The sequence below is a fragment of the Electrophorus electricus genome, chromosome 2 (genome assembly GCF_013358815.1).
Source record: "Electrophorus electricus isolate fEleEle1 chromosome 2, fEleEle1.pri, whole genome shotgun sequence".
NCBI classification, from domain to species: Eukaryota; Metazoa; Chordata; class Actinopteri; order Gymnotiformes; family Gymnotidae; genus Electrophorus; species Electrophorus electricus.
The window spans coordinates 13,576,216-13,599,711 of NC_049536.1; the positions used below are offsets into that span (position 1 = coordinate 13,576,216).

Below are 23,496 nucleotides of genomic sequence, written 5' to 3' on the forward strand. Positions count from 1 at the left end.
TGATCATAGACCCCACTGTAGTTCATGGCTCCAGCTGTATGGCAGAAAGTGGAACTCTGCTACAACGTCCTATATTTACCACTGTAGAATTTTGTTTAGCGGCGTTATCTTGGCTTATGGGAATAACGAAATGCACCATTTATACCATGATGGAGTGTTTAAGGTAACGGGATATCGTGGATTGAAGGCATTGTGTGGCCCTCTCCAAGCATATATTACAGGATTTTGGAAAACGGATGAAAGACAAACCCCACAAACTGCACCTTCTCCATCACCGAGGGCGCAACAAAGAAAGGGAAGACGAAAAGGGGGCGGGATTGTTCCAAGTTTTTATAATCAGATTTAAAATTGTATCCCTCATACTTCCAGTCTCTTATGAGTCTCTCATATTCTGTATAACAATTTATAAAAGGTAGTAGGTTTTTTTTGTATGATAGCTTATCTGCAGTTTTACTTTTTTATAACTTTAAACTTGTTATAAAACAAAATGTTCAAGTTCAGTGTATACTTAACACCCTGTGTATACTCAACACATCTTTCCCAACACAAAACAAAGATATCTTGTCTGTGTCTTGCATATGTTGAGACTTCCCCTGAAAACCTCAAATAATTGTGCAGTGGTTTAATATATTGCAGCTATAAGCCTGGTGTTCTGTCCATTATAGCTCATCTGTGAGCTATAATAGACAGAATACATCTGCCTTTGTAATTTTAATGTTTCTCCCCCACACTACCGTACATAATGCTAATCATCTTGTGGTTTCTTGTGGTCATAACGAAGAGCTATGAAAATTCAACTGAGCAGATTTGAACTGAGAACCTTGTGAGCCTAGTACGTTTATAAGCACCGTATTGCTCACTGAAGCTACTTAGCTATCCATTCCATTTAATTGTTTTTTTTTTTTTAAATCAAATGTCCTAAAATACACTTTGTTCACAATTTCTTTGAATGGTTACACAATACATCATTAAAAATATAAACAACTGAACAGTGGCTAAAAAAAAAAATAAAAAAAATCAGGCACTTTACTGTAACACACCCATAAGGTTTAGGAAAGATTGCATTTTATTCTTCAGACGTATCAGCAGCTTTTACTTATTAAATAATAATAATTATTATTAATTTTTTTTTTTTTTTTTTTACAAATTTGCTTTTTTCATCGTTGTAATATTTCCCGTTTGTGCTCAGCAGGTAGCGCTCTCGTCTGCAGGGTGGCTCTTGCTCGGAGTGAGAACTTGCTGCTCTGACGGCGGGGGAGGGTACCGGAGCCGTGGGACACGAGGAGAACGTCCCGTAGCGATTTAGTCTTTTACGCAGTCCAGGGCTTGTTGGTTCACCTCTCTCAAGTTTGATGTCGGTGAACACCTCTGACAAAGGGCCTGGAGGAAGGAGTGGAAGGAACTCACACCGAGGGCCGAGCCAGCCAGGCGCTAGAGAGGGTGCGCGGGGACAGGCACTTGTAGAGGCTTCTGGGAGGAATGAGGAGCAGGCGGACGGATGGGGGGGGGGGGCTCTGGTCTAAAACTAAATGTGTGTACAGATAAATTATTGTACACAAGACCTTACTGCTTAGGCCTGTTCTCTCCTTAGCATTATAAATGCAAAAGGAAGGAGCTGATTAAGCAATTAATTTAATACATGAATATTAAATTCTCCCCAAAAATCAAGTATAAAATCGTGCACGAGTCAGTGGGACTCACGCCCGACCGCTGGGTAAACTTTGGAAAAGAAAATTTGATTTGTAAAATGTGGTACATCTGTCCTCCATGTTAAGAGTCAGAATAGGAAAGATGGGTTTGTCTCGAAAGGCCAAATGGACCTGTTATAGTGACATGATGGTCTTGTGAGGTTCTCCACTGAGAAATACAGAGGTATAATGCTCTCACAGCATAAGACCTGCAAACACTGTGCCGCACTTCAGTCTTTAAAAAAATGAGAAAAGGTAAATGTTTTTAAAAACACACTGAATGATAGCCCAAACACACGCGCGCACACACACACAGGGCAGAGAAATCCACGTGGATTGCAAGGTCCTTGCCTATGGCTGCAAGGTGAACAAAGAGCTGCTATATTTACAAAGACACTCAACAGCTAAGTGCAACATTGCATTATGGAAATTGTTGTATTGTGCACGGGATTAAATATTGAGGAAAATAATTCCATTTTCTGAATGTAATAAAACATTGCAAAAATTGCCCCACATTCCACACAAACACACGCACTGGAACCCATCCATTCAGAATTCTGTACACATTTCTTTGTGCTATCCCTATTATACACACAAACAATTTGTTAACAGCTCATTAGGTTTTAGTACATACAGTGAGTTCTGTGCAAACTGTCTTTTTAAGTTTACTCTAAGACATTATTTTAGAGATATGACATTCAGAGTCATTTCGACTTGTCTGACTAAGACTATTCTCTGGCTGAGCCTACAATGTGCCCTCATGCTCATACACACAAACACACACACTCCCCAGAGTGTGTAAGTGGTGGGGCTGTGCGGGTGAACCTCCCACAAAGCAATTGAGCTGCAAAAGCAAACGACAAGCAGTCCATCAGAAAACCCCTGATATGAAGATGGAGTGATGAGTAGAAGAGTGGGATGATGGGCTTTAACGCAAATCTCTTCACAGGGTCTTTCAACACTGTGCCTAATTAACGGAATCCTCCCACAGCCCAGCCCAAAGGCCCCTTTGGTGCCCCCCCGATCCCATGCCTGGTGTCAGTCCTGTACCTGCACATGGGCACATGCATATACAAGAGTTCCTTTAGGCCATTATTCAAACTCTCCTCTCACAATCACCATCAAACCTCTTACACCATCACACACACACACACACACACACACACACACACACACACACACACACACACACACACACACACACACACACACACACACACACACATTTGGACATTCTCTCTCAAAGTTTGATAGTGAATGTGAGAGGGTTTGACTGTCACGTTTTCTGATTGGCCTAGACAGTTGTCATTTAAGTGAGCAGTGTCTGATTCGCTTATAGTCAAATATGCCCCTCCCCCACCTGCGGTTCATTTCCTAACAAGTGGAAAACCCCGTAGGCCTCGTTAAATGGAACGAAGAACTCAGGATGAAGAAAGACTGTTGGCCTCAAACATATCAAATTCACCTAATGACGTCAGCACTGTGGGAAACACGTTGTGACAGCAGCGACAACCAATAGTTGATGTATCAGTTGATGAAGTTTATTCAGCACTGCAGGGAGGAATTAATGACCGTGCTGGAACCAGGCAAAGCCGTGACAAAGGGGAGTTATTGTTTGCATGTTAAGTATTAAGTATTGACAAACAAATTAAGTATTTGTTAACAAATTGTACTTTTAAGTGTTGTTTTAAAAGACAGTACTTTATACTCTTGCTTGAATAACTCTGCAAGGTCAAAAATGCATTTCTACTCTGTCATATTCATCGATGCTCCTCCCGTTACATTTTAAAATAATTTAACATTGTGTGTGCTCTCCACACCATGGGCTGTCAAGAGTAGGAGGGTTGGTGAAATCTGTAAAGATGATCACAGAGTGTCACAGCTTTACTTCAGTTAGACAACTGGACAGTACACAGAGGCATAAATGTCTGCGAACAAATGAACAAGCAAACAATAATTCACCTGTGACACAGCTCTGAGGCCCACCCAGAGAAATAAAATGTAGTGTTTGATACAGTGGTACTTGCATCAGCACCTGACTGGTTCCAGCGCGGTCATCAGTTCCTCTCACAGGGTTGAATAAACGACGCTGGTTGTTGCCGCTGTCGTAACACGTTTGTCATAGTGTTGACGTCATTACGCACTACACAGCCTTCAGTCGTCAGCTCGCCATCTTGTCTTCAAGGGAATCTTGAAGCCGTTGCGGTTTGCACACTACATGACTCATCAGCCTTAGGGGATAACACACTACAAGATGTTTCACCATCCGATGAATCTGTCTGACCTCCAAACTACATTTTGTCATGAAAACACGCGAGAAATGACACGGAGAACGATGCGATACCATGCAAGCGATTGGCGAGCCTGTCTGGTCGTTTCTTTGAAAAATTCTCACAGATTGATCGAGAGCTGACTGCCTCTGATCTGGAGCTTTTCTCGGTGTCCTCCAAAACCTTGGCGAGCGGAAAATCAGGGTTAAAATCGTGTAGCGTGAACTCAGCATAAGATGCCAACAGCCTCATTAATTTGGGTCTGAGCTCTTTGTTCTATTTAACGCGGCCTAGAGGGATTTCTGCTTGTTAGGAAATCAACTGCATATTGGGGAGGGGCATATTTGACTATAAGCGATTCAGAAACTGCTCAATTAAATGGCAACTGTCTAGGCCAATCAGAAAACACGATCATCAAACTCACATTCACCATCAAGAATGCCTAAGAGCATAAAAGTTTGTGTGTGAGAGAGTATGATGTGTGTAAGAGGTTTAATTTTGTGTGTGAGGTAAGTTTGAATAATGGGGTAAAGGACCTCTCTCTCTCTCACACACACACACACACACACACACACACACACACACCAAAAAAAAACCAAACTACTAGCTGATGCTGCCCCCACTGTTGAGTTTGAGGCTCTTCATGCGGTGCAGGAGGGAGTCCTTCTCCATCTGGGCCTCGGCGAGTGCCATCTTGGTCTTGGACAATTCCACTTTTAAGCATTCGTTCTCCTCTATGAGCAGCTACAGAGAGGAATATACACCACATTCAGAATTCAATGCACAACATTTCAGACATTCCGATCCATTTCACTTTTAATGCTAAGACAAGGGACATACTACCATTCATATGCTTCCATACTACTGGTCACAAAAGGTAATATAAATAACAGCTCATATAACAGGTCTTGTAGCCTAAAGAAAACCATCCTGAATCTTGCAACATATTCACTTTGATCTCCATGGACTGCTGCTAATCTGAGAGGGAGGAGTTTGGCTTGGCCAGGCCAATCAGTGTGTTCGGTTTATCCATAGTGGAAACCATAACAGCAGCTCTTCAGGCTGGCACTGTAAGGGGAAACTTCTTTAGGTATGACAGATGTAGAAGGCACAACTGAATAGAAACAGGCTGTAATTATCTGAAGGATTTCCTCAGTAGAGAAGCTTTTTATTCTCCTGGCCTGATTTACCAGCTAGCTCACCAACGACACACATGAGCAAAACTGGTCATTTAATACCAGACTGAATCTGCAGAAGACAGCCAGAGTGAAATCTCGCAAGATTGAGGCTTTTGTTTTTGCCCTCAGGCTACAGATTCTGTAGTGCCAGTTTCAAAAGGGTATACGCTGTGTCACAGTTTGTAGCATTCATACTGAATAAATGGCTGTTTACTACGCTATACCTTTTCTCTACTGGTGGGGATGGGGCTTGTGGGTGACAGAGGTGCAGTCTGAGTGGCTTTCGGCTCAGTGGCCACGGCCATTGGAACCTCAGGGACAGAACTGAGCCTGCTGTCAGTCACAGGCCCCGCCTTCTGAGGCTCTGCCTCTGCAGCACGCTCAACTGTCCAATGGAAGAGAAAGGGGAGGGGCCAGTTTAAACAAGCATCATTCAAAATCAGTTCAATTTCAAAATAAAACCCAGGCATTTAAAAAACAAAACTGAAAGCAGGTAAACCATTAGCATGCGTGGAATAAAAAGAAAGGGATTACATTCTGTAAAAGGAGAGAACAAGCAGAGAGAGAGAGAAAAATATAAGGAGAGAGGTATGAATGTAACCTCCGATATGAAAGGAGCCGTCATCTTTGCGCAGCACCAGGAGATTGTGAATGTGCAGGGCCATCGTGCTGGGCTCCGGCTCTGAAGAGTTGTCTTGAGGGCCATCATCCTACGACCCGCACACCAACAACGCAGCATCAAGACAGTGGGAAGACTATAAGCATTCTGTGGTAACAGCACGGGCCGTTTTTGAGAACCTCGCAGGTGTGCATTTACAGCATGAGCACGCACCTTCAGGTTCACATGCGTATCTTTGATCATGATCTCCATGGGCAGCACTTGGGAGGTGGAGTCGTCCTCCAGGAAGACGCTGAGGTTGCGCAAGGTCGTCATGAGGAAGTCAGCGTTGAACGCCTGTAGGTGGCACTGCAGGAAGCCATTGCGCTCAGCCAGGGGGGAGTGGGCGGCTGCCTCGGGGCCGCTCTCCAGCCGGAGACGCACCTCCGGCGTCTGGTGCTCGCTGAAGAGGTCCTGCTCTGAGACGCTGCCTTTCCATAGAGACAAAATGTGATTCATTTGTCCAAATCAACCATCTTCCTGTCAACATACCATTTAATAAGAAGTCCACAAGAACAATTTCAAAAACACAGGTCTCAATCACCCTGTGACTCCGCAAATGCACACAACCAAGAAATCATTAAGGCATGAGACAGTTGTACCTTGGAGATATCACAATGTTTTACTGAAACTTTCTGAATGTACCAACGTCCGTGGACGCGTGCGGACAAAAGTCTCCTGAGCAGCACACGCCCTTAATGTGATACAGTGGAAAAACGCATCTAAACGCACAGCCCAGAATCATATTATACATCACTTTGAAAGAGGCACAGTCCAACGCTAATGTTTTAAAGTGCTTCCAGTAGAGAGATGGCCAGAAGGGAGATGTGTGATCTAGGGGTTCTGATTGTGTGGATGAGTGGTGTGGATGGCCACCGGGCGGGAGCGTGCAGGAGACGCGCTTCAGCTCTGGGAGTGATCGTGGGAGGTGCGGTGGAGGTTGGGGGTGGCGGGTTATCTAAAGCTCATCTCCACTCAGCCAGCACCGTAGAGAAGCAAGCCAGGGGTTCAACCCTGACCCCCGCACAGACTCCACACCACCCCATGCTGCGTCCAGCTCGAGGGAGTTGACAAGGGAGAGATGACAAGACTGCAGCGATTCGCTTTGAAAAAAAACAAAACCAAACAAACAACCCCCCCTCCCCCCCCCCCCCAAAAAAAAAACAGCATTGGTGAAGGAACAGGAGGGAGGGAGAGAGAGAGAGAGCCACAGACAGAGCAACAGAGAGAAAGAACCACAGAGAGAGCACAGCATATGGGTAAGACTGGGAAAAACTGCAGCTAGTTGGAAAATCGCTGAAGAGAAATCAGAGTGGCAAGAGCTAAGGGATTAAATTATAGACGGGACATTATTTTACTGTAAAGCTGGTTTACTGTATGTGTGTGTGTGAGAGAGAGACCATGCGCATGTGTGTAGCTTAAATTCTCCTGAACCAGCAGTTTAGTTTCTGCAACACTCAGTGAGCTATGGCAAATGTATCCCCACAGCAGAACCGCAGAGCTGTGTGAAGGTGTGTGTACGTGTGCGAGGTAGGGTACACACCCTCTGGCTTCACGACAAAGGCATGGCTGAGAGATGAAATCCCTGCCCAGGACAGGTGGACAGGGTGCTTTACTGGTCAAATAAAAAAGGCCCAGCTCTACAAATGCACACACATGCACTTTTAAGAGGGGAAAGCATGCACATCATGTGTCATATCACAAACCCAACACACACAAACGCAAGCAATACCTTCACTGCTCTGATCATCAGTTTGTGGGGTGACCAATCCTAAGAGATGTACATTATCATTACATTTACAGTAAATTACAGTCAGGACTTTCTCCACACACACACACACACACACACACACACACACACACACTTTAGGAAGTGGTCTTACTGAGACTGCGGTTGCTAAGATACTGGCGTAGGCTGATGTTTCCCAGATGATTGGGCCGGACCTGCCCCACCTCCAGAGCCAATGCAGTACTATCACCCCTCACATCCAGAGAGGTACACACAGAGTGAGCCTTCAGGACCAGCACGGAAATCTGGGGTAGAGAAGGCACATGCTCATGCACATAGTATGTAACACAAAGAGCAAGAGTGATCTGTGTGTGTGGGGAAGAAAGAGTGCAAGAGAGAGGGAGAAAAAAAGACTGAATGAGAGTGAGCGAGTGAAACAGATGAGAGTCAGAGATGGTGACAGTGTACAGAAAAAGAGCGAAAGCACAGAGTGCAAAAGCGCAGAGGGAGAGAGAGAGGGAGAGAGAGATATTGCACAAGAGGTGGCAGTACCATGTCTTTGGTAGGTTCATCAGTGCTTTGTGAGGTGGCGCTGACTGCGTCAGGTGACTGGGAGTCATCACCATCCTGCATCAGAGCCTCCGTGGCCTGCTCTGGAACGCTCGACTCACACAGAGTGGCCTTAAATCCAGAGATAGACATGTCGTCTACACACACACACACACACACACACACACACACACACACACACACACACACACACACACACACCAAATCTGTCATGGTTTGATGTCATACACCTGGGATGAAAGGAATGAATGTGACAAACAATTAAGAATATATCAATTCTCACCAACTAAAGACATACAAATAGCTAATCACTAAATGTTAATGGAGCCCATGAAGCAATACTGCCACCTGGTGGTCATGTTGCTGACATGTGGCAGCCCAGCCTGGCTAAAGACAACAGGAAGACGAATGAGGCTGCAGGTGTCTACCTTTCTCTAGCATACTGTACCCATCTCCGTCCTCCAGTAAGTAGCTGTCTATGGAGATGCTGTCCAGAGACTGCAGTGAGGGACTCTTCATGTTCTTATAAGACACTGAGAAGTTGGACTGGGACCGGTCACGCATGAGACGCCCACTGCAACACACACGGCAGGAAGCAGTGAGTGGATGAGAGTGTCGGGGTGTGTTGGGGGGGGGGGGGGTGGGGGGGGGGGGGACAACATATTCTTTACAGGCCCTGACAAATTCGTTTAATCTAAATTATAGCCAGGCATTGCCTTCTCCCTATGCAGGGTTAGGTTTAGCGTTACAGTCAGGTTTATTAAGGTACAGTTTCATTAGAGAGTCAGTTGTGTATGTTTGTTATGACTAAATCAGTGTCCTCATTATGTAACCAAGGCCAACCACCTGCTGTGTGTGCATTATTCCACTGAAAAGGCAGAAGGTTCTACGATACAAGCACGGCACGACTTGTCTGTGGATGTCGAGCGCACGCACAGACACACACACACACACACACACAGATGAGAACACACACGTACACGCACGAGCACACGCACACACTGGCAGAGACGGGCACAGAGACACAAACACAAATCACGTCATGATTGGTCAGTGGGTGTCAAATACATGCACTCTCTCCCGCACGAATACACAGCCACAAAGCCCTACAGGCCATTGTCTTACATGTTGGATATGGAACATAAGGAAGTAGACCTGGTGTGTGTAGCGGTCAAGAGGTCAGAGACCACTGATAAACTCCCTTTCCTTTAGAGACAGAGAATGAAACGCACAGCTGAGTAACAGGAGAAGCCGTCATGTGCAAGCAGTCACGCGACCCTCTACGGCGTGCACAGCCCAAGCGTGGCATTACGCGACAACATGCCCTTTGAAAAGCACCCAATAACATCCTGCTTTTAATGCCTTATTTCACGAGACACCTGGTTCATGACCCAGTTTGTAAAACACAAATGCACTCTGCAATCCAGCACACCCACAGCCTGTCAGCCATCACACTGTAACTGCCAGCAGTCTTGAATCACTGTGCTGTGTGTCGTTTTACCTGGACATGGACTGGGGTAGTCGGGCTCCCTGGCTCTTGTCAGTACAATTTCTGGAAGGTGGCTCGCTCGTGGTTTCCGCCGCTGCAGCCTTGCCCGGTGTGGCCTCGCCCTGCTGGGCTTGGGGCTCCGCGGCGCTCCCCTCTCTCTCGGCTGTCTTCTCCTCTGAGGTGGCAGCCAGTGGATGCGACGCGGGCGGCCTCTCTCCCGCATCGCTGCCGCCCTCGCTGCCGGCGGGTGAGGGCCCGGAGCCCGGCGGGCTGCCGGTGGCGGTGGCGGCCCGGGCCTGGGCCTGGGCCCCGGGCCGGAGCAGCAGGGCCACCTCGGCGCTGCGCATGAGGACTGCCACGCAGGCAGCAAAGGAGCGGGAGGGGGAGGGCTGGCGGCGCAGGCCGTGCCGCTCCAGGTCCTGCTGCAGCGTGCGCTGGAGCGCAGTGACGGCCCGCTGCAGCTGCAGCAGGAACACGCCCTGGGCGTGGCTCACCTGCACGCTCAGCGGCTTGCGCACGTGCACGAGCACGTGCACGTCCGGCTCGCCGGCGGCGGGGGAGGCGGGGAGGGAGGGAGCGGCGGGCACGCTCAGGCCGTCCAGGGAGAGGGGCTTGGGCAGGCCGTTGGTGGGCGGGGCCAGGGAGGGTGACCCCTCCGCGCTGTAGTACTCCTTCAGCAGCTTCTTCCTCTGCAGGCGGCCGGCGGAGTCGGCCCGGGACAGCGGGCCCGCCGAGGCCCTCTGGGCCTGCTGGTGTTGGGCGTAGCGGGCAGGCTGGCATATCCACAGGGTGAGGGGGAAGGAGTCCACGCAGGGGGCGGGGCGTCCGCGGGCATCGCGCGCACCCTCGTAGTCTACCCAGAACTGGGAGAAGTGCAGCGCCCACAGGTCGGTGGCCGAAGAGGCCTTGAGGGCGTGGGCGGAGAGGGAGGGTGGGGTGAGACCACGGTACACGTCGTGCACGCGCGTGTCCTGCTCGTGGGCGTGGCGGCGGAAGACCGGGTGCAGCACGGGGAAGGAGGCCGGCCCGCGCGGGAAGGAGGAGGAGGTGAAGAAGGCCTGCTCCTGGAAGGCCTGGAGGAGGGCCTCCAGGCTGGAGCGGGAGCAGGTGGAGGGGTGGCGCGTGTTGGTGGCCACCATCTCCGACGTCTGGACTGATATGGAGCGTGGTATGTCCGGCTGAGGCTGCTCCTGCTCAGCAGGGACCACCAACTACGCACACAGACGCGTACGTTATTTTCTTGTGGTCTTGTATCACACTTTCTCTACAACTATTCCTAATCTTAATGCAACCCTGTACTGCATATGTAAGGGAGAGACGCTGAGAGCAGCATGCTGGTTTACTGAATTCTTATGATGAGCTAGACTGCATACATGCGCGTGTATGAGTGTGCACGTGTGTCCCGTTTCTCGCCTTCAGCATGAGGCCGTCCACCCGCACGTCCACGTGCTCGTCGGGCTTCTGCGAGTCGTTGAGCTTGTAGAGCTGCATGAACTGCTCCAGGCTGTGTCGGAGGTCCAGGGCGAACAGGTTGAGCCACACCAGGCTGCGTGGGTCCACCACCAGCTGCAGCGCGTTGAGCTGCACGTACAGGTTAGGGCACGGGACTGCGGCGCACACACACACACACACACACACACACACACACACACACACACACACACACACACACACACACACACACACACACACACACACACACAGAGAGAGAGAGAGAAAGAGCACGCTCTGAGATGGAGGCCCGACCCCTGCCCTCGTCCAGAGGTGGTCCCCCGCATTCTCTTGCTCGGGGCAGCTCCGTCAGCACCATCTTCGCCTGCTGGCCGTAGTGCCGTCCCATTCACTCATTCAATGCCGTCCACCCCTCGCCACCAGTGCCAATCAGGTCTAACCACTCAGAATTAAAGGCAGAGTGACTCAACATTAAAGGCAGACTTCCCCTTCGAGCCTACGCTGCTCTTTACACATAACCGGGATGACAAACCTGATGTTTTTACTACCACCACAGCTACTGTTGCATGGCAGGAAGAAGTTACGTCTAACTGAAATAGTCCTTCCTTCTGCTTCTAGAAGGGTAGCGGAAACTGAATGCAGCAACCTTAGTCTAGTCCTGGAAGTGTAGTCTTACTAAGTGCCTTACAAAGTGTATAACCCATGGACTGGCTCTTACTTGGGTAGTCCTTGCCATCGGGGAAGTAATACTCGGTGAATTCGGCGTGGACGGCGGGCATCTCCTGAGGAAGGTACAGGGTCTTTTTATTACAGGAGATCATGGCTTTAGGGCTGGTGCGCCTCTGGTCTGCTGTCGACACCTAAAACAAACCAAGAATGACAGAGCGCCAGCACACACTTTAGATTAAATTCTATATAAATTCTGCGCAACTGATTTTTTTTTTTAATTATGGAAATCAATTCATATATGTTCTAACAATGTTCATATTTGTATTAAAAATATTTTGAAGCATAAACCATTAGATTTTAGATTACAGTGCCTTTAATATGATGCATTCAGTCAGACGTGTCCAAACCTGGTACTATGTTTAAGTATGCATGCAGTGCCGTGTGCACGTCTGCTGTGCTTGCCTGGTAAATGCTGAAGTCGGACATGCGGAGCACCACCGAGCTGGTCATCAGCTGTGAACGGGGCGCTGGCGGCACAAAGGTGCTGCTCACGCCCGTGGAGATCTTCCCTGCGGAGGAGAGACACACGGACGCTCAGACTGCCGTGCACACCCACCCGGCACAGAGATCGGCGAGCGAGCGGGCGAGTGTGCAGCACCCCAAACGCACACCGGAGAGGTACCTGGCTCCAGGCACCAGCAGCACTGGGTAGTGTCTGGGACAAGAGCCCGCTCCTCGGCTCCAGAGTCCAGCTGCCCAACCACTATGCCAGCAGCCGGCTCCTCTAAGGAGACACACAACCCGTTACCAGGGGCGCGGGCCTCGGGACAGCGCACGTGCTGCCGCAGAGCCGGAGGGGCAGGCGGGGAGAACGCGCGCACACACACACACACACACACACACACACACACACACACACACACACACACACACACACACACAGCGTGGCCCCGCCCCCTACAGGACCAGCAGGTGCTCTTCCTTTCCAGCGGGTTAATTATTCTAACGAGAGGCACACAAGCAGCACTTCAGCATCATGCGCTCCCATTCCATCAGCCGTAATAAACACTTCAGGACATGCACGTATACTTGCACTCCCGGAAGAAGTCAACAATCAGAGGCCCACATCTTTAAAAGTGCACTCACTAAGCACTGCATTGAGATTTCATGGAAAAGGTTAAATACGAACCACCTTCATGATTTGACACATAAGTTAAGCCATAAAAACAGACTAAATTAGTTCATAAAAGCAACTCAAATATTCATTCTTTAAAAAATACTGTTCTTGGATTGGACGTTGTTAACTGAACATGTTGAACTGTTTTACCTATCCTAAGAGACATGAAGGTAGAAGGTTTCTGGACCAGAACAGTGTGAAATTATGGGAACCATTCTTCATTCAGTCCATTTATGCAAGGTGTGTCTATTTCATGTGCTCCTACATTTCGCATAAACCAAAAGAGGAAGGCAGTGATTCTACATGGGGCGCCTACGCACAGGTTCTGACTCCGGAAATGACTGCAACAAAGCTGTAAGAGGAAAGTGCAGAGGCAGCTAGGCAGGGGAGGGAGGTGGCGGGCCAGAGGCGTGCCTCACCGTGCAGAGGGGAGCCTGGCGCCTGGCCGCTCACAGCCGTCTTCAGCATGTCCACGTTGGAGCGGAATTCTTCCAGCAGCGAGTGCGCCCAGCCTTCCCGGGTCTTGGTGGCGTCGCTGTAGTGCACCCAGTGCAGACAGCTCTCACCTACCAGATGGAGCGGTGGGAGGACCGAGACACACACACGCACACACACACACACACACACACGCATACACACGTCAGTGCTCCTACCGTTAACACTGCTGGGCAGATTCTCAGAGTCCACACTGTAGAGCCTCCCACTCACTCCCAGTGTCTACACGACTGAGCAGAGCCCACACTGGTTCTCACCTGCTCTGTGGAAGGGATAATAGTCCATGGTGATGGAGCTGAAAGAGAGCTGCATGGCTCCGCCTTCAATCTTTTGATTGATCCCTGAGAGATGAGAGACAGGGAAACTGCGGGCATGACCACCAATCAAAAAGAAGAGCCAGGAAAGAACTTGGACTTGGCTTGGACTCTGACATTTTTAAAGCTGCTTTGTGACAACAACTGTAGTAAAAATCGCTATATAAATAAATTTGACTTTGACACCGTGATGGATCTAGAGAACTATAGGTAGGCCGTAAGAAAGAGATGTGAGCGTGATTTTTCGCACTTCCCCCCCATGCGTGTGTGTGTGTACTGTGCTACCTCTGTCCTTGGAATGGATGTCGTCGCAGATGTGAAGATCAAGATGTGTGATCTGCAGATGGTGTGAGGTCTCACACACGTTATAGGTGTTAAAGAGGCAGGCCATAGAGGCGCTGGGGTCTGTCACCCCTAAGGCCTGCTGCGTGTGGACCTGCTGCACAGAGGGGGATGCCGTAGCTATCTGCACGCACACACACGCACGCACGCACACACGCACACACACGTCAGCAAGGTCCCTTCCAACTCAAAATTTGTGTGTTGTTTTTTGTGTTTAGAATTTTGGAAACTATATTGCCTTTCCTGATACTTCAATATTATGGAATAGTTTCATGACATAGAATTCCAATTATGTTAACTTAAATTATTATGTAAGGCACTGAATATATATGTGTGTGTGTGTGTGTGTGTGTGTGTGTGTGTTCTGTCATTAAAAACAGAAGTAGGAATTAGGAATTTTCGAATAGTCATAAAAGTTTCAAAGATCACCTACACATTCATCTTTTCCAAAAACAAACTGATTTGACTGATTTGTGGAGTTTTGAATGCATTAGAATCTCTTGATTTGGTCAGAGGTTCTAATACATGTAGTCTAAGGACCTGCAGCAAGCGGATTTCCTAGGTAGACATATCTCCAGATTCACACCCTACTGTACGTTGCCGCTCTTGGTAAGCGCTGCAGTCGGATGCGTTTCAAAGGTGACATGGGGATGACCGTTTTCCATCTTATTTTCCTTATTAGCATTAAGGCAAGCAACCTACCTCCCAGGTTAAATGCAGTGGGAAAAAAGGATAAAACGCTCACCAATAGCTAAGCCTGCCAGCCATATCTTTCATTGCTGTGATTACAGTGCATTGCATGAGCCACTTTTTCATATCAGGACAACACATGGCAGCGTCTGGCTGTATTCCAAAAGAGCACTGTGTATGACCACCGTGTATGAATGCAAAGTTATATAGGACAGTAGTTTTTAATTGTTAATTATTAAAATGATGTGAATGTTTGGATGCCGGATTCACCTTCAAATTCCCATCCTTAGTAAAAATATGGTTCAACACATTGGGAAACGCAACAAGACACAAGCAATTAATAATTCTCCTTACAGCCAACAAGTGGTGCACAAATACAAGGAGCTGTGAAAAGGTCACATCTACCATCCTGACTGTGCGGTGTGTTTGTGTGCCATATGGCAAGACAATTAGTGTTGATGGGTGCACTGGACTAGGACATAATTCATTCATACAGCGGAAACAGGAGTGAAAGAGAGAGAGCATAAGAGCCAGGATATAAAAGATATTAATACTCTCTGGCACTGAAAAAGGCAACATGGCTGATGTGAAGCAGCATGGTGGTATGGGAGGCTGCTGGAGTACCTGTGGCTTTTGACATGGTCACAGACTGGGTTACCCAGAGAGAACAAGATCAGTCCACGCACGCACATAGACGCACACCTGTGAGGAATCGGGCGCCATGCTCTTCCTCTGCATTGCTGACTTCTCCATGGCCTCACTGAGGGACTTGGCATACTGCACCATGGCTTTAAGCTGAGAGTCGGTCAGCACCCACAACAGGTCATCGAGAATCAGGACCAGCTTAGACGCCACCACATTACAGTCCTTTGTCTGAGAAAAACACACACACACACACACACACACACACACACACACACACACACACACACACACACATATATACACACACACATATATACACACACACACACATATATATACACACACACACATATATATACACACACACACACACACATATATATACACACACTCCAGGGGGCACTGCTCAAAACTCTGCACACAGGTGAGGAAGTGGCTTGCCCACGGTGCACTTCGAGCTTGTGGGCTCAACTTAGAGCTCAGCTCATAAAAGCTAATGGCCTATGACATGATGTCGGATTCGTTAGTATGAGTGTATGAGAGTGTACAAGCAATCTCTGCCATGACCAGTAAACATGCTCGAATCAGGCTGGGGGATTTTAGCTTCAATACCGATCTCCAATTCTGTGTCGTGAGAGTCCTGCTACTACCGATACTAATACCTACACTGAAGTTAAGAGCTGCAAAGCACTTCCCTTACTCGGCAGGCTTTCTCTCAGTAGCAGGCAGAAATCACAAAATGCCAATTTACACCGTTGAGGAACCTGAGGAATCTGAGTACTGTGTGCCAAAGGGCAATGCCTACAAAAGTCCATCTTCAGATCTTCGCAGGCAAAGACATGTTGTTGTGTTTGGCTAAACTCAGAAACAGCTCATATATTTGGCTAAACTCAGAAACAGCTCACATATTTAATGAGGTAAAAATGTTTTTTGAGCCCAGCCACTCCGAAATGAGTTTCCAGTGAAAATCAGCATATCAGAGCATAACTAATGACCAGAATACTAATACTTTTACCACTACCTTTAATACATTGAACACATTCAATAATGAACAGGTCAAATAGTAAACTTGCGCAAACAAAGAAAGGTAAATAGGTTTAACTACATTTTCATAAACAGCCACATGCGTATGTGTGTGTGCGTGCGCGCATGCGAGCTCTCACCCTCCTCTTGAGCGTGACTCTGATTCTAGACTGGTTGGTGATGAGGCGTATGGGGGCGCTGACCACCTCATGCTCGGAGCTCTGGATGGCGTCCGCCTCGATCCGGATCATCTGCCAACTCACCTCCTTAAAGGTCAGGATCTGCAGCACAACACGTGGCTCAGCCATGTCTGTGAGCGCCGCTGTGGGCGACAGGCGTGCTTGCGTGTGTGCATGTGGGCCATGGGGCGTGGATACCTCTCCAAACGTGGGGTCCTGGATGCGTGTGTAGCGCAGGTCGCTGACCACCCAGCTGGTGTTGACGCTGTACACCTGGAGCTGAGAGAGCTCAAAGGAAGCATTGAAAGCCTTGGCGCTGATCCTGATCACGATGGAGTTGATGGACAAAGAGATCCCCTCTACAACCTTCTCCGCAAAACCATACTCACTGGAGGAAGGGAGTGTAGAGATTACCAACCAAGGAAGAGAAATAAAAAGCAGATGACAATGCACATTTGTCAAAGGAGGAATCAAGCTGACCTTTGACCTGACGCTGTTGCTATAGGAGAAGGGCCATTTGGTGGGCGTGGCTCATCACAGGTGCTCATTTCCATCACCACTTTGTCCAATGACTGAAAAACATATTTTTACTGAAGCAGACCTAAAGCATTGTATTTATATTTAGTGGGTGCTACAGCAGGTACAGAAACTGGGCTTAAAAGCTTCTGAAGCTGTGTCTTGAAAATTAACTGCATTACTCTATACAGTCAACGCATGGGGTAAGTGAGTTGCGACACATACCAGGGTAATAGGGTGTGTTTTGAGCTTGGTCCATGGGATCTAATTGGAGCAACAGAAACAGACACAAACAAACATTTTTCTTTTTTGTTATAGTGCATATTTAAAACCTTTACCATAGCTCATATTTTAACAACAAAGGGAAAAAAACAAACAAATCACACACACACACACACACACACACACACACACACTCACACACACACAGCATGTTTAGCAGTGCAACACTAAACCAGTTGAGCAGCTTTTCCACCTCTGCTGTCTTATAAAGCAAGTCACTAACCATTATTAGCCACCACCATAATGCTGGCACCTCACATTTCCCCTAGTACTCTACTCAAGTGAATGTGCATGAGATAGAGGGAGAAAAGACACAGGAAGTGGTGTGTGGGGCTGTGTGTGTGTGTGTGTGTGTGTGTGTGTGTGTGTGTGTGTGTGTGTGTGTGTGTGCGCGCACGCATGCACAAAAAAGGCAGACCTATGCTGATTAGCCTTTGAATTTAAGGCCTTCATTGGCCAAACCGAGGGGGCGGAGGAGGTAGGAGAAGTGAACCCTTATCCAGTGGGTGCCATATGTAGCAGGATCATTTGCTATAGTTATGACCAGTCAGGACTGTTGATGGCAGGATCATTCGCTAAATGGACAGGTACAGCTCACCAAACACCTTGGGCTGCTCTCGAAGTTGTTCATGCTTCACTCCACAGTAGCATCTAACTGTGATCCTCCACCCCCACATTATGGTAGTGACTGAATTCTGGGCTGCCCTCACGAGATAGTGACTCATTAGAAGCACATTCATGTTCTGACTGGGACAGTCGTGCCCAGAACACTCCCAGCTGTTATGACTGGGATAGTCGTACCCAGAACTCTCCCAGCTGGTTTGACTGGGCAGTCACACCCAGAACACTCCAAGCTGTTGTTAATGGAATTCGTGAATGAGGATAATGTTATATAACTCAGGTGGGAGGGCATCTCCTCAGAGGACTTTATTAACCACCAGCAGCTATCACCCCTACAGTGCGCCAGGGCTCATGGAGCATGGAGAAGGGGGAGGGAGAGAGAGAGAGAGAGAGAGAGAGAGAGAGAGAGAGACCAACATATGAATGGAAATCTCTGCAAGTGCGCAATATATGCCTCTCCTTCTCCCGTACTGACAACAGCTGACAGCTCCACGTCCACAGAGGCTCTGGCGCACCGCCTTGGCTTGTCTGTGTCTTTACTGTATTCATCAACCAGGCCACATTTAATTTTCATAGCTGGCGTACACTGACCAACACACACAGCTTGACCCAAGGCAGTTTATCACAGTAGCTTCACACTCCACATGCTAGGAGGGACTTTCATTATACAAAGGAATGGCTGTAAAACTCTGGACAGTCTAGTCACAGTGAACCAGGCTGAAATGAACTCCACCCCAATGAGGCAAGACTAAATCTATCTAAACACGAAGGGCTTAGGAAATATACTAAGATGAGTGACGGCGAAAGAGAGCAAATGAGCAAGGAAACTGAAGACCAAAAGAAAATGAGATGAAAGGGAGAGAGACGTCTCCCAGACTCAATTCCTGGCTAACCTATAGGAGAGAGGAGGCTAACGAGAACAGGAACATCTGTAGAAATTTCACCACACCCTGAAACTTTACCACTTACCACACCTACAACAGCAGCAGTAGCCAAACCCAACACAACTAGAGCAGGCCAACAGCCTGGCCAGAACTGGGAGGGGTGGCTGTGGTACTCACCCGGATAGAAGCCTTGTTGCAGCAGACTTTGTTGATGGCCAGCCAGGTGGGCAGATCCAGCATGTTCTGCAGTACCTCCTCATCTAGCTCCAGGTTGGTCAGCTGGCCCTCCCCCTTCAGTGTGCTCAGATTGATCTTATCTGGGGACAGGTTCTTAGCAAACCTACAGGAGAGACCAAGATAGACAAAGACAGAATTAGAAAAAAAAAAAGGTTTGGGGGCAGGCAAAGTGGAGAGGAGAAAAGAGCATGGTAGTGTCATTTTGCTATTTTGAATTCTGAACATTTCTTTGTTCAAATGATTGCTGCATTTGATCAAAACACCCACAGACACCCATATTACAGCCTTATGCAGCATCAGTATTACAAAATCTAAGGTTGCACGAACGATTAGCAATTTATACAAATTGTTTAATTTTTGTGGCTGAGTGGATTAGCCTATAGAAGCTCTATCACCTCTCAACACAGGCATGAGGGCAGAATGAGGAGGTGTACACAGTTAGGCAAGAGAGATTAGAGGTTTTTCTCAATAGACAATAATTAGAGGATGTGTTAGTCAGAGCTATTTAGAGCGTGTCAGAGCTACATGGGCACTAGGCAAGGTCAAACATTTAAAAAGTCTCAAGATAATCCAAATATGCACTTGAGTCATATCTTAAAGTGGTTCAGACCAACTGTCAACTGAGCTGCAATGAGGCAGCACTTGGCCCAAACGTGCACCGTGAAGTCTTTAAACATCGTGGTGAGTCACTGTGAGCTAAGCAAACTCAGAAGAGTGACATTACCTAGGCTCTAGAATCTGATGATTACGTACGTTTTGTTTCTCCTACATACATCCAAAAATAAGAAACAGACAACCTGAAGGAAGTGTCTCACATGAAAGACTGTTCTATATGGAATATGCCCTGACCAAGAATGGCAAATATACGCGCACTTGCCACTTCCTGGCACCAAAGACAGGAAAATGTTAACCTACCCCTCACTCCCTTCAACCAAAGGGCACTGGTGGTGAGGAAGCCCATGGAGCCCCCCTTCACCCTCCCCATACCCAAAATCCCACACGTGCCTGGCTAATGTTCAACATGTCAAAATTCCTCTGGGGACCAATGGCCTTTGGTGACCTGTGGCAGATAAGATAATAGTCCCGCTCCAGGCCTACCAAGACACCCCAGCAGGAACTGCTCTTTGGTTCTCTCAGTGCTGGAAGCACCTAGCAAACTTGACTTTCAATAGCGGATCAACATTCACTGGCTACCAATACATGTGTAGTATGTCAGTCACACTCAGCAGTCAGCAAGCACACCAACAATTACACCCACAACTGCAGTCAATAGGTGACCAGCCAGTTTTATTTCACCACTAATCTTGTTTTAACAAAATTAATACAAATGTCTAAATAAAAGGGCCACAATGAGATTAAAAACCAAAACAGCACAATAACCCTTACTTTACCTCTATGAACATGGCTAATAATTCCATTACAACACTTAACTGCTTTAGCACACTAAAATGTATACAAAGTCATGATTTGAACACCAAAAGCAAATTTACATTTAAAATAAGACCTCAAACCTACAAACAAAGAAAAGAAGACTAATGAATAAAGAATAAAACTAAATAATATCTGGCTTGCTTTTTTACCCTTCAGGCATACAGCTTGCCCTCCAGACCCATACTTTTACTTTTAGCAATGCAGGTCAAACGGACTACACAAAAAGCAAGGGCACCTTCACTTATCACAGTGGTCAGTTTTTGGGGGAAAAAATGTTCTGGTTTCCAACCTCGAAAACTATTTACACACACACACACGCACTTGTTGTTTATTTATTGACCCCAGTTTGAGAAGCACTGCTGTATACTGAATGGACCATCACCTTCAACAAAAAGCCTAAACTTTCATTTTTAAAGTCTTCAAAATGTAAATTTCTTATGGCCGCTCAGTCCTACACCCCCACCCCACCAGACTGGGTAGAGGCCAGCCAGGCCTGCAGTGTGAATTATTGAACAGGCGTTGTGAGGAGCCTGCCTGCCAGTATACAATATATGTGAACAGGCAACAGTAAGGACTCACCAAGCTAATGCTACCACACAAACACACTACACAAACCCCAACCACCACCAAACATGTGTATACATACACATCTCGCTAGCGTGACAGAGACAGGGACAAAGACCATTTAGGGTCCACAGAACTTGTTGTGCCACTCGGCCAGTTAAATATTCATTCTAAAAGTGCTTTCCGTACCGGTGATCAGGTGGCAGGCCAGCCAGCTCGAACACTGAATGACCTGGCCTGAGGCCAGCCAAGATTAGGCCCGCCATAGTGCCATTCAATTCAATTCATATCTGAGTTTCCTTTTCCTCAAGCGTTTTTCAAAACTTCCACTCAAGATGGGAGGTGAAGCCATTTTGTACGCAATGGATATATGGCCATAAGTATATCACTCCCATGTGAGTTAGCCCATCGCACTACAAAGCTATTAATATCATCATGGAGAAGGCCCCTTTTACAGCTACAACAGCTTCTGCTATTCAGCAAACAAGATTCTGGAGTGCGTCTGTGGACTTTAGACTTTCAGTCCAAAGAAGCGTTTGCTAGGTAAGGCACTGATGCTGAACAAGAAGGCTGGGTTGAGCTCCTCCATGCCAAACTCGTCCAATTCCGTCTTCGGCACTCGGCGGCCTCGCTCAGAGTTTGCATGGTCTACTGCTTTGTGGCTCAACTGTTGCTGCTTCTGGATGCTCCCATTTCGCAATAATAACAATTACAGTTTAGCCCAACGGATCCAGGAGAGCAGAAATTTCATGAACTAATGAAGGTATGGCACCTTTGCCACAAGTTGTCATGGAGCTCTTTAGTACTCTTTAGCCAATGCTTGTCTACGGAGACTGTATGGCTGTATACTTGATTTTATGCACTTCAGGTGTGCCTGAAACACCTGAACACAATATTTAGGAAGGTTGTCCACATAGTTTTGGTCGTATAGTGCACAATAACTTCTTGTTAATAATATTCAACAAGCAAAACTACATTGCCCAAGTTGCCATAAATTAGTGGTTACATGGCAATTGTGATATCCAAGTGTGTTTAAGTTCAGACTGAATTGTTGTGGTTGGCTGACCGCACAAGTAGAAAAATAAACCTCCAGGCTGGAATTCTGGGCGGCTTCCACTTTAAGGATGATGTCCCAGCTGAATACCCAAGAGTGGGGTGTAGGGGAGTGAAGAGATGAAGAACTGATGGTAACTCATCCTAGGGAAGGCCATCAGGGCGTGGGGAGCATTCTGACTTGGTGAGAGCCTCAGGCATGCTCCACTTACAGATAAATAAATAGCATCAACCAAGCCAGACATTTAACATAAAAATAAAAATCAGTTGTGGTAAACTGCATGAGGTTCCTAAATTAAGGTTATATTGCCCCTGCAGTTATATTTATACACCTATATTTATACAACTAGATTAGACAGCAGGACTTTTCCTTATGACAGATTTTATGAGCTAATGTTAAGAGATGAACCTCTTGAACCTAACATACAAAAACAACCTTTTCAAAGACATGGGCTAGTTCAATTAGCTCTCTCAATGTGCTCAAAGTGCCTGCATCCAGTTGTAACATTGTCCTAAAACTGTATATATGGTTAGAAATCAGAATTAAAAAGTATGTATTGTGCAGGAATACTTCTTTAAAAGTAAAATATGTAGATCTCTTTGTTTTTTTGTTTTTTTTTGTGTAATCCAGCATATCATTTAACCCATCAGATAGTCAGTCATCAACACCTTAAGTGGCTGGGATTAGACACACACACGCTTGGACAGCTGACAAAGGATCACTGTCCAAAATCTTGTGTACTTCTCTCTCACACACACGCACATTATATATTACATTTTTGTCCTCTGGTGGGGACATGAGTCTCCAAAAAATATTTCAAAAACTAAATAAGCTACCATGCTGTACCTATTGTGCCATGTAGAGGACATCCTGGCCTTTCCAATGATGCATCATTTGTTGGGGTGTGTCATTCACAACAGAAGTTCTGCCTTTTCAAAATGGCTGCCATCTCAGCAACATATCGGAGTAAAAGAGGTAAATAGGCAAATAATATGCATTTATTATGTTTCTAATGCCTATAGGTGATAACTTGTGTATAAAAATGTTTTAGCTTATTTTCAAAGCAATTTTTATTGATATGAACAAAATGTTTAACAACCCAACGGCATACTTTTATTGATGTCCTTCATGGTGGACATTGGGACTTACTAAACCTGTTTTTATATGAAATTATAGGCAGCACAGGAATTTGCAGAGAAAATTTGATAAAGATTGTGGAAGGGGAGTCAGATTTTGAGTTTTCTGATGATGAGTGTTGCAGAGGCTGAAAGTTCAGCAGAGGATGAAGAGGATGCAGAGGTGGAAGCAGTACAGGATGAACAGAAAGAGGATGATCACA

At 46.9% G+C, this 23,496-nt stretch overlaps 1 protein-coding gene across 6 annotated transcripts in view; it reads right to left on the minus strand.

The window, feature by feature from the left end:
• Positions 1–1,043: 1,043 nt before the first annotated feature.
• Positions 1,044–23,496, minus strand: part of uhrf1bp1l (UHRF1 binding protein 1-like) — a 29,539-nt gene continuing 7,086 nt past the window's right edge. The window contains exons 2-23 of one of the 6 annotated variants that reach the window (XM_035521858.1): positions 19,049–19,211; positions 17,310–17,348; positions 17,049–17,140; positions 16,767–16,956; positions 16,530–16,670; positions 15,424–15,594; positions 13,975–14,155; positions 13,633–13,716; positions 13,300–13,446; positions 12,166–12,272; positions 11,753–11,894; positions 10,996–11,189; positions 9,595–10,793; positions 8,522–8,667; positions 8,076–8,230; positions 7,678–7,828; positions 7,527–7,565; positions 5,969–6,225; positions 5,738–5,846; positions 5,361–5,521; positions 4,582–4,702; positions 1,287–2,738 (exon numbers count right to left, since the gene is read on the minus strand). In XM_035521858.1, the coding sequence (XP_035377751.1) occupies positions 2,656–2,738; positions 4,582–4,702; positions 5,361–5,521; positions 5,738–5,846; positions 5,969–6,225; positions 7,527–7,565; positions 7,678–7,828; positions 8,076–8,230; positions 8,522–8,667; positions 9,595–10,793; positions 10,996–11,189; positions 11,753–11,894; positions 12,166–12,272; positions 13,300–13,446; positions 13,633–13,716; positions 13,975–14,155; positions 15,424–15,594; positions 16,530–16,670; positions 16,767–16,956; positions 17,049–17,140; positions 17,310–17,348; positions 19,049–19,211 (4,072 nt within the window). In that variant the 3' untranslated portion in view covers positions 1,287–2,655. Of the gene's footprint in view, positions 2,739–4,543; positions 4,703–5,360; positions 5,522–5,737; positions 5,847–5,968; positions 6,226–7,526; positions 7,566–7,677; positions 7,829–8,075; positions 8,231–8,521; positions 8,668–9,594; positions 10,794–10,995; positions 11,190–11,752; positions 11,895–12,165; positions 12,273–13,299; positions 13,447–13,632; positions 13,717–13,974; positions 14,156–15,423; positions 15,595–16,529; positions 16,671–16,766; positions 16,957–17,048; positions 17,141–17,309; positions 17,349–19,048; positions 19,212–23,496 lie in introns of all 6 variants that reach the window. The other 5 variants (XM_035521870.1, XM_035521867.1, XM_035521876.1 and 2 more) reach the window with 5 other exon arrangements.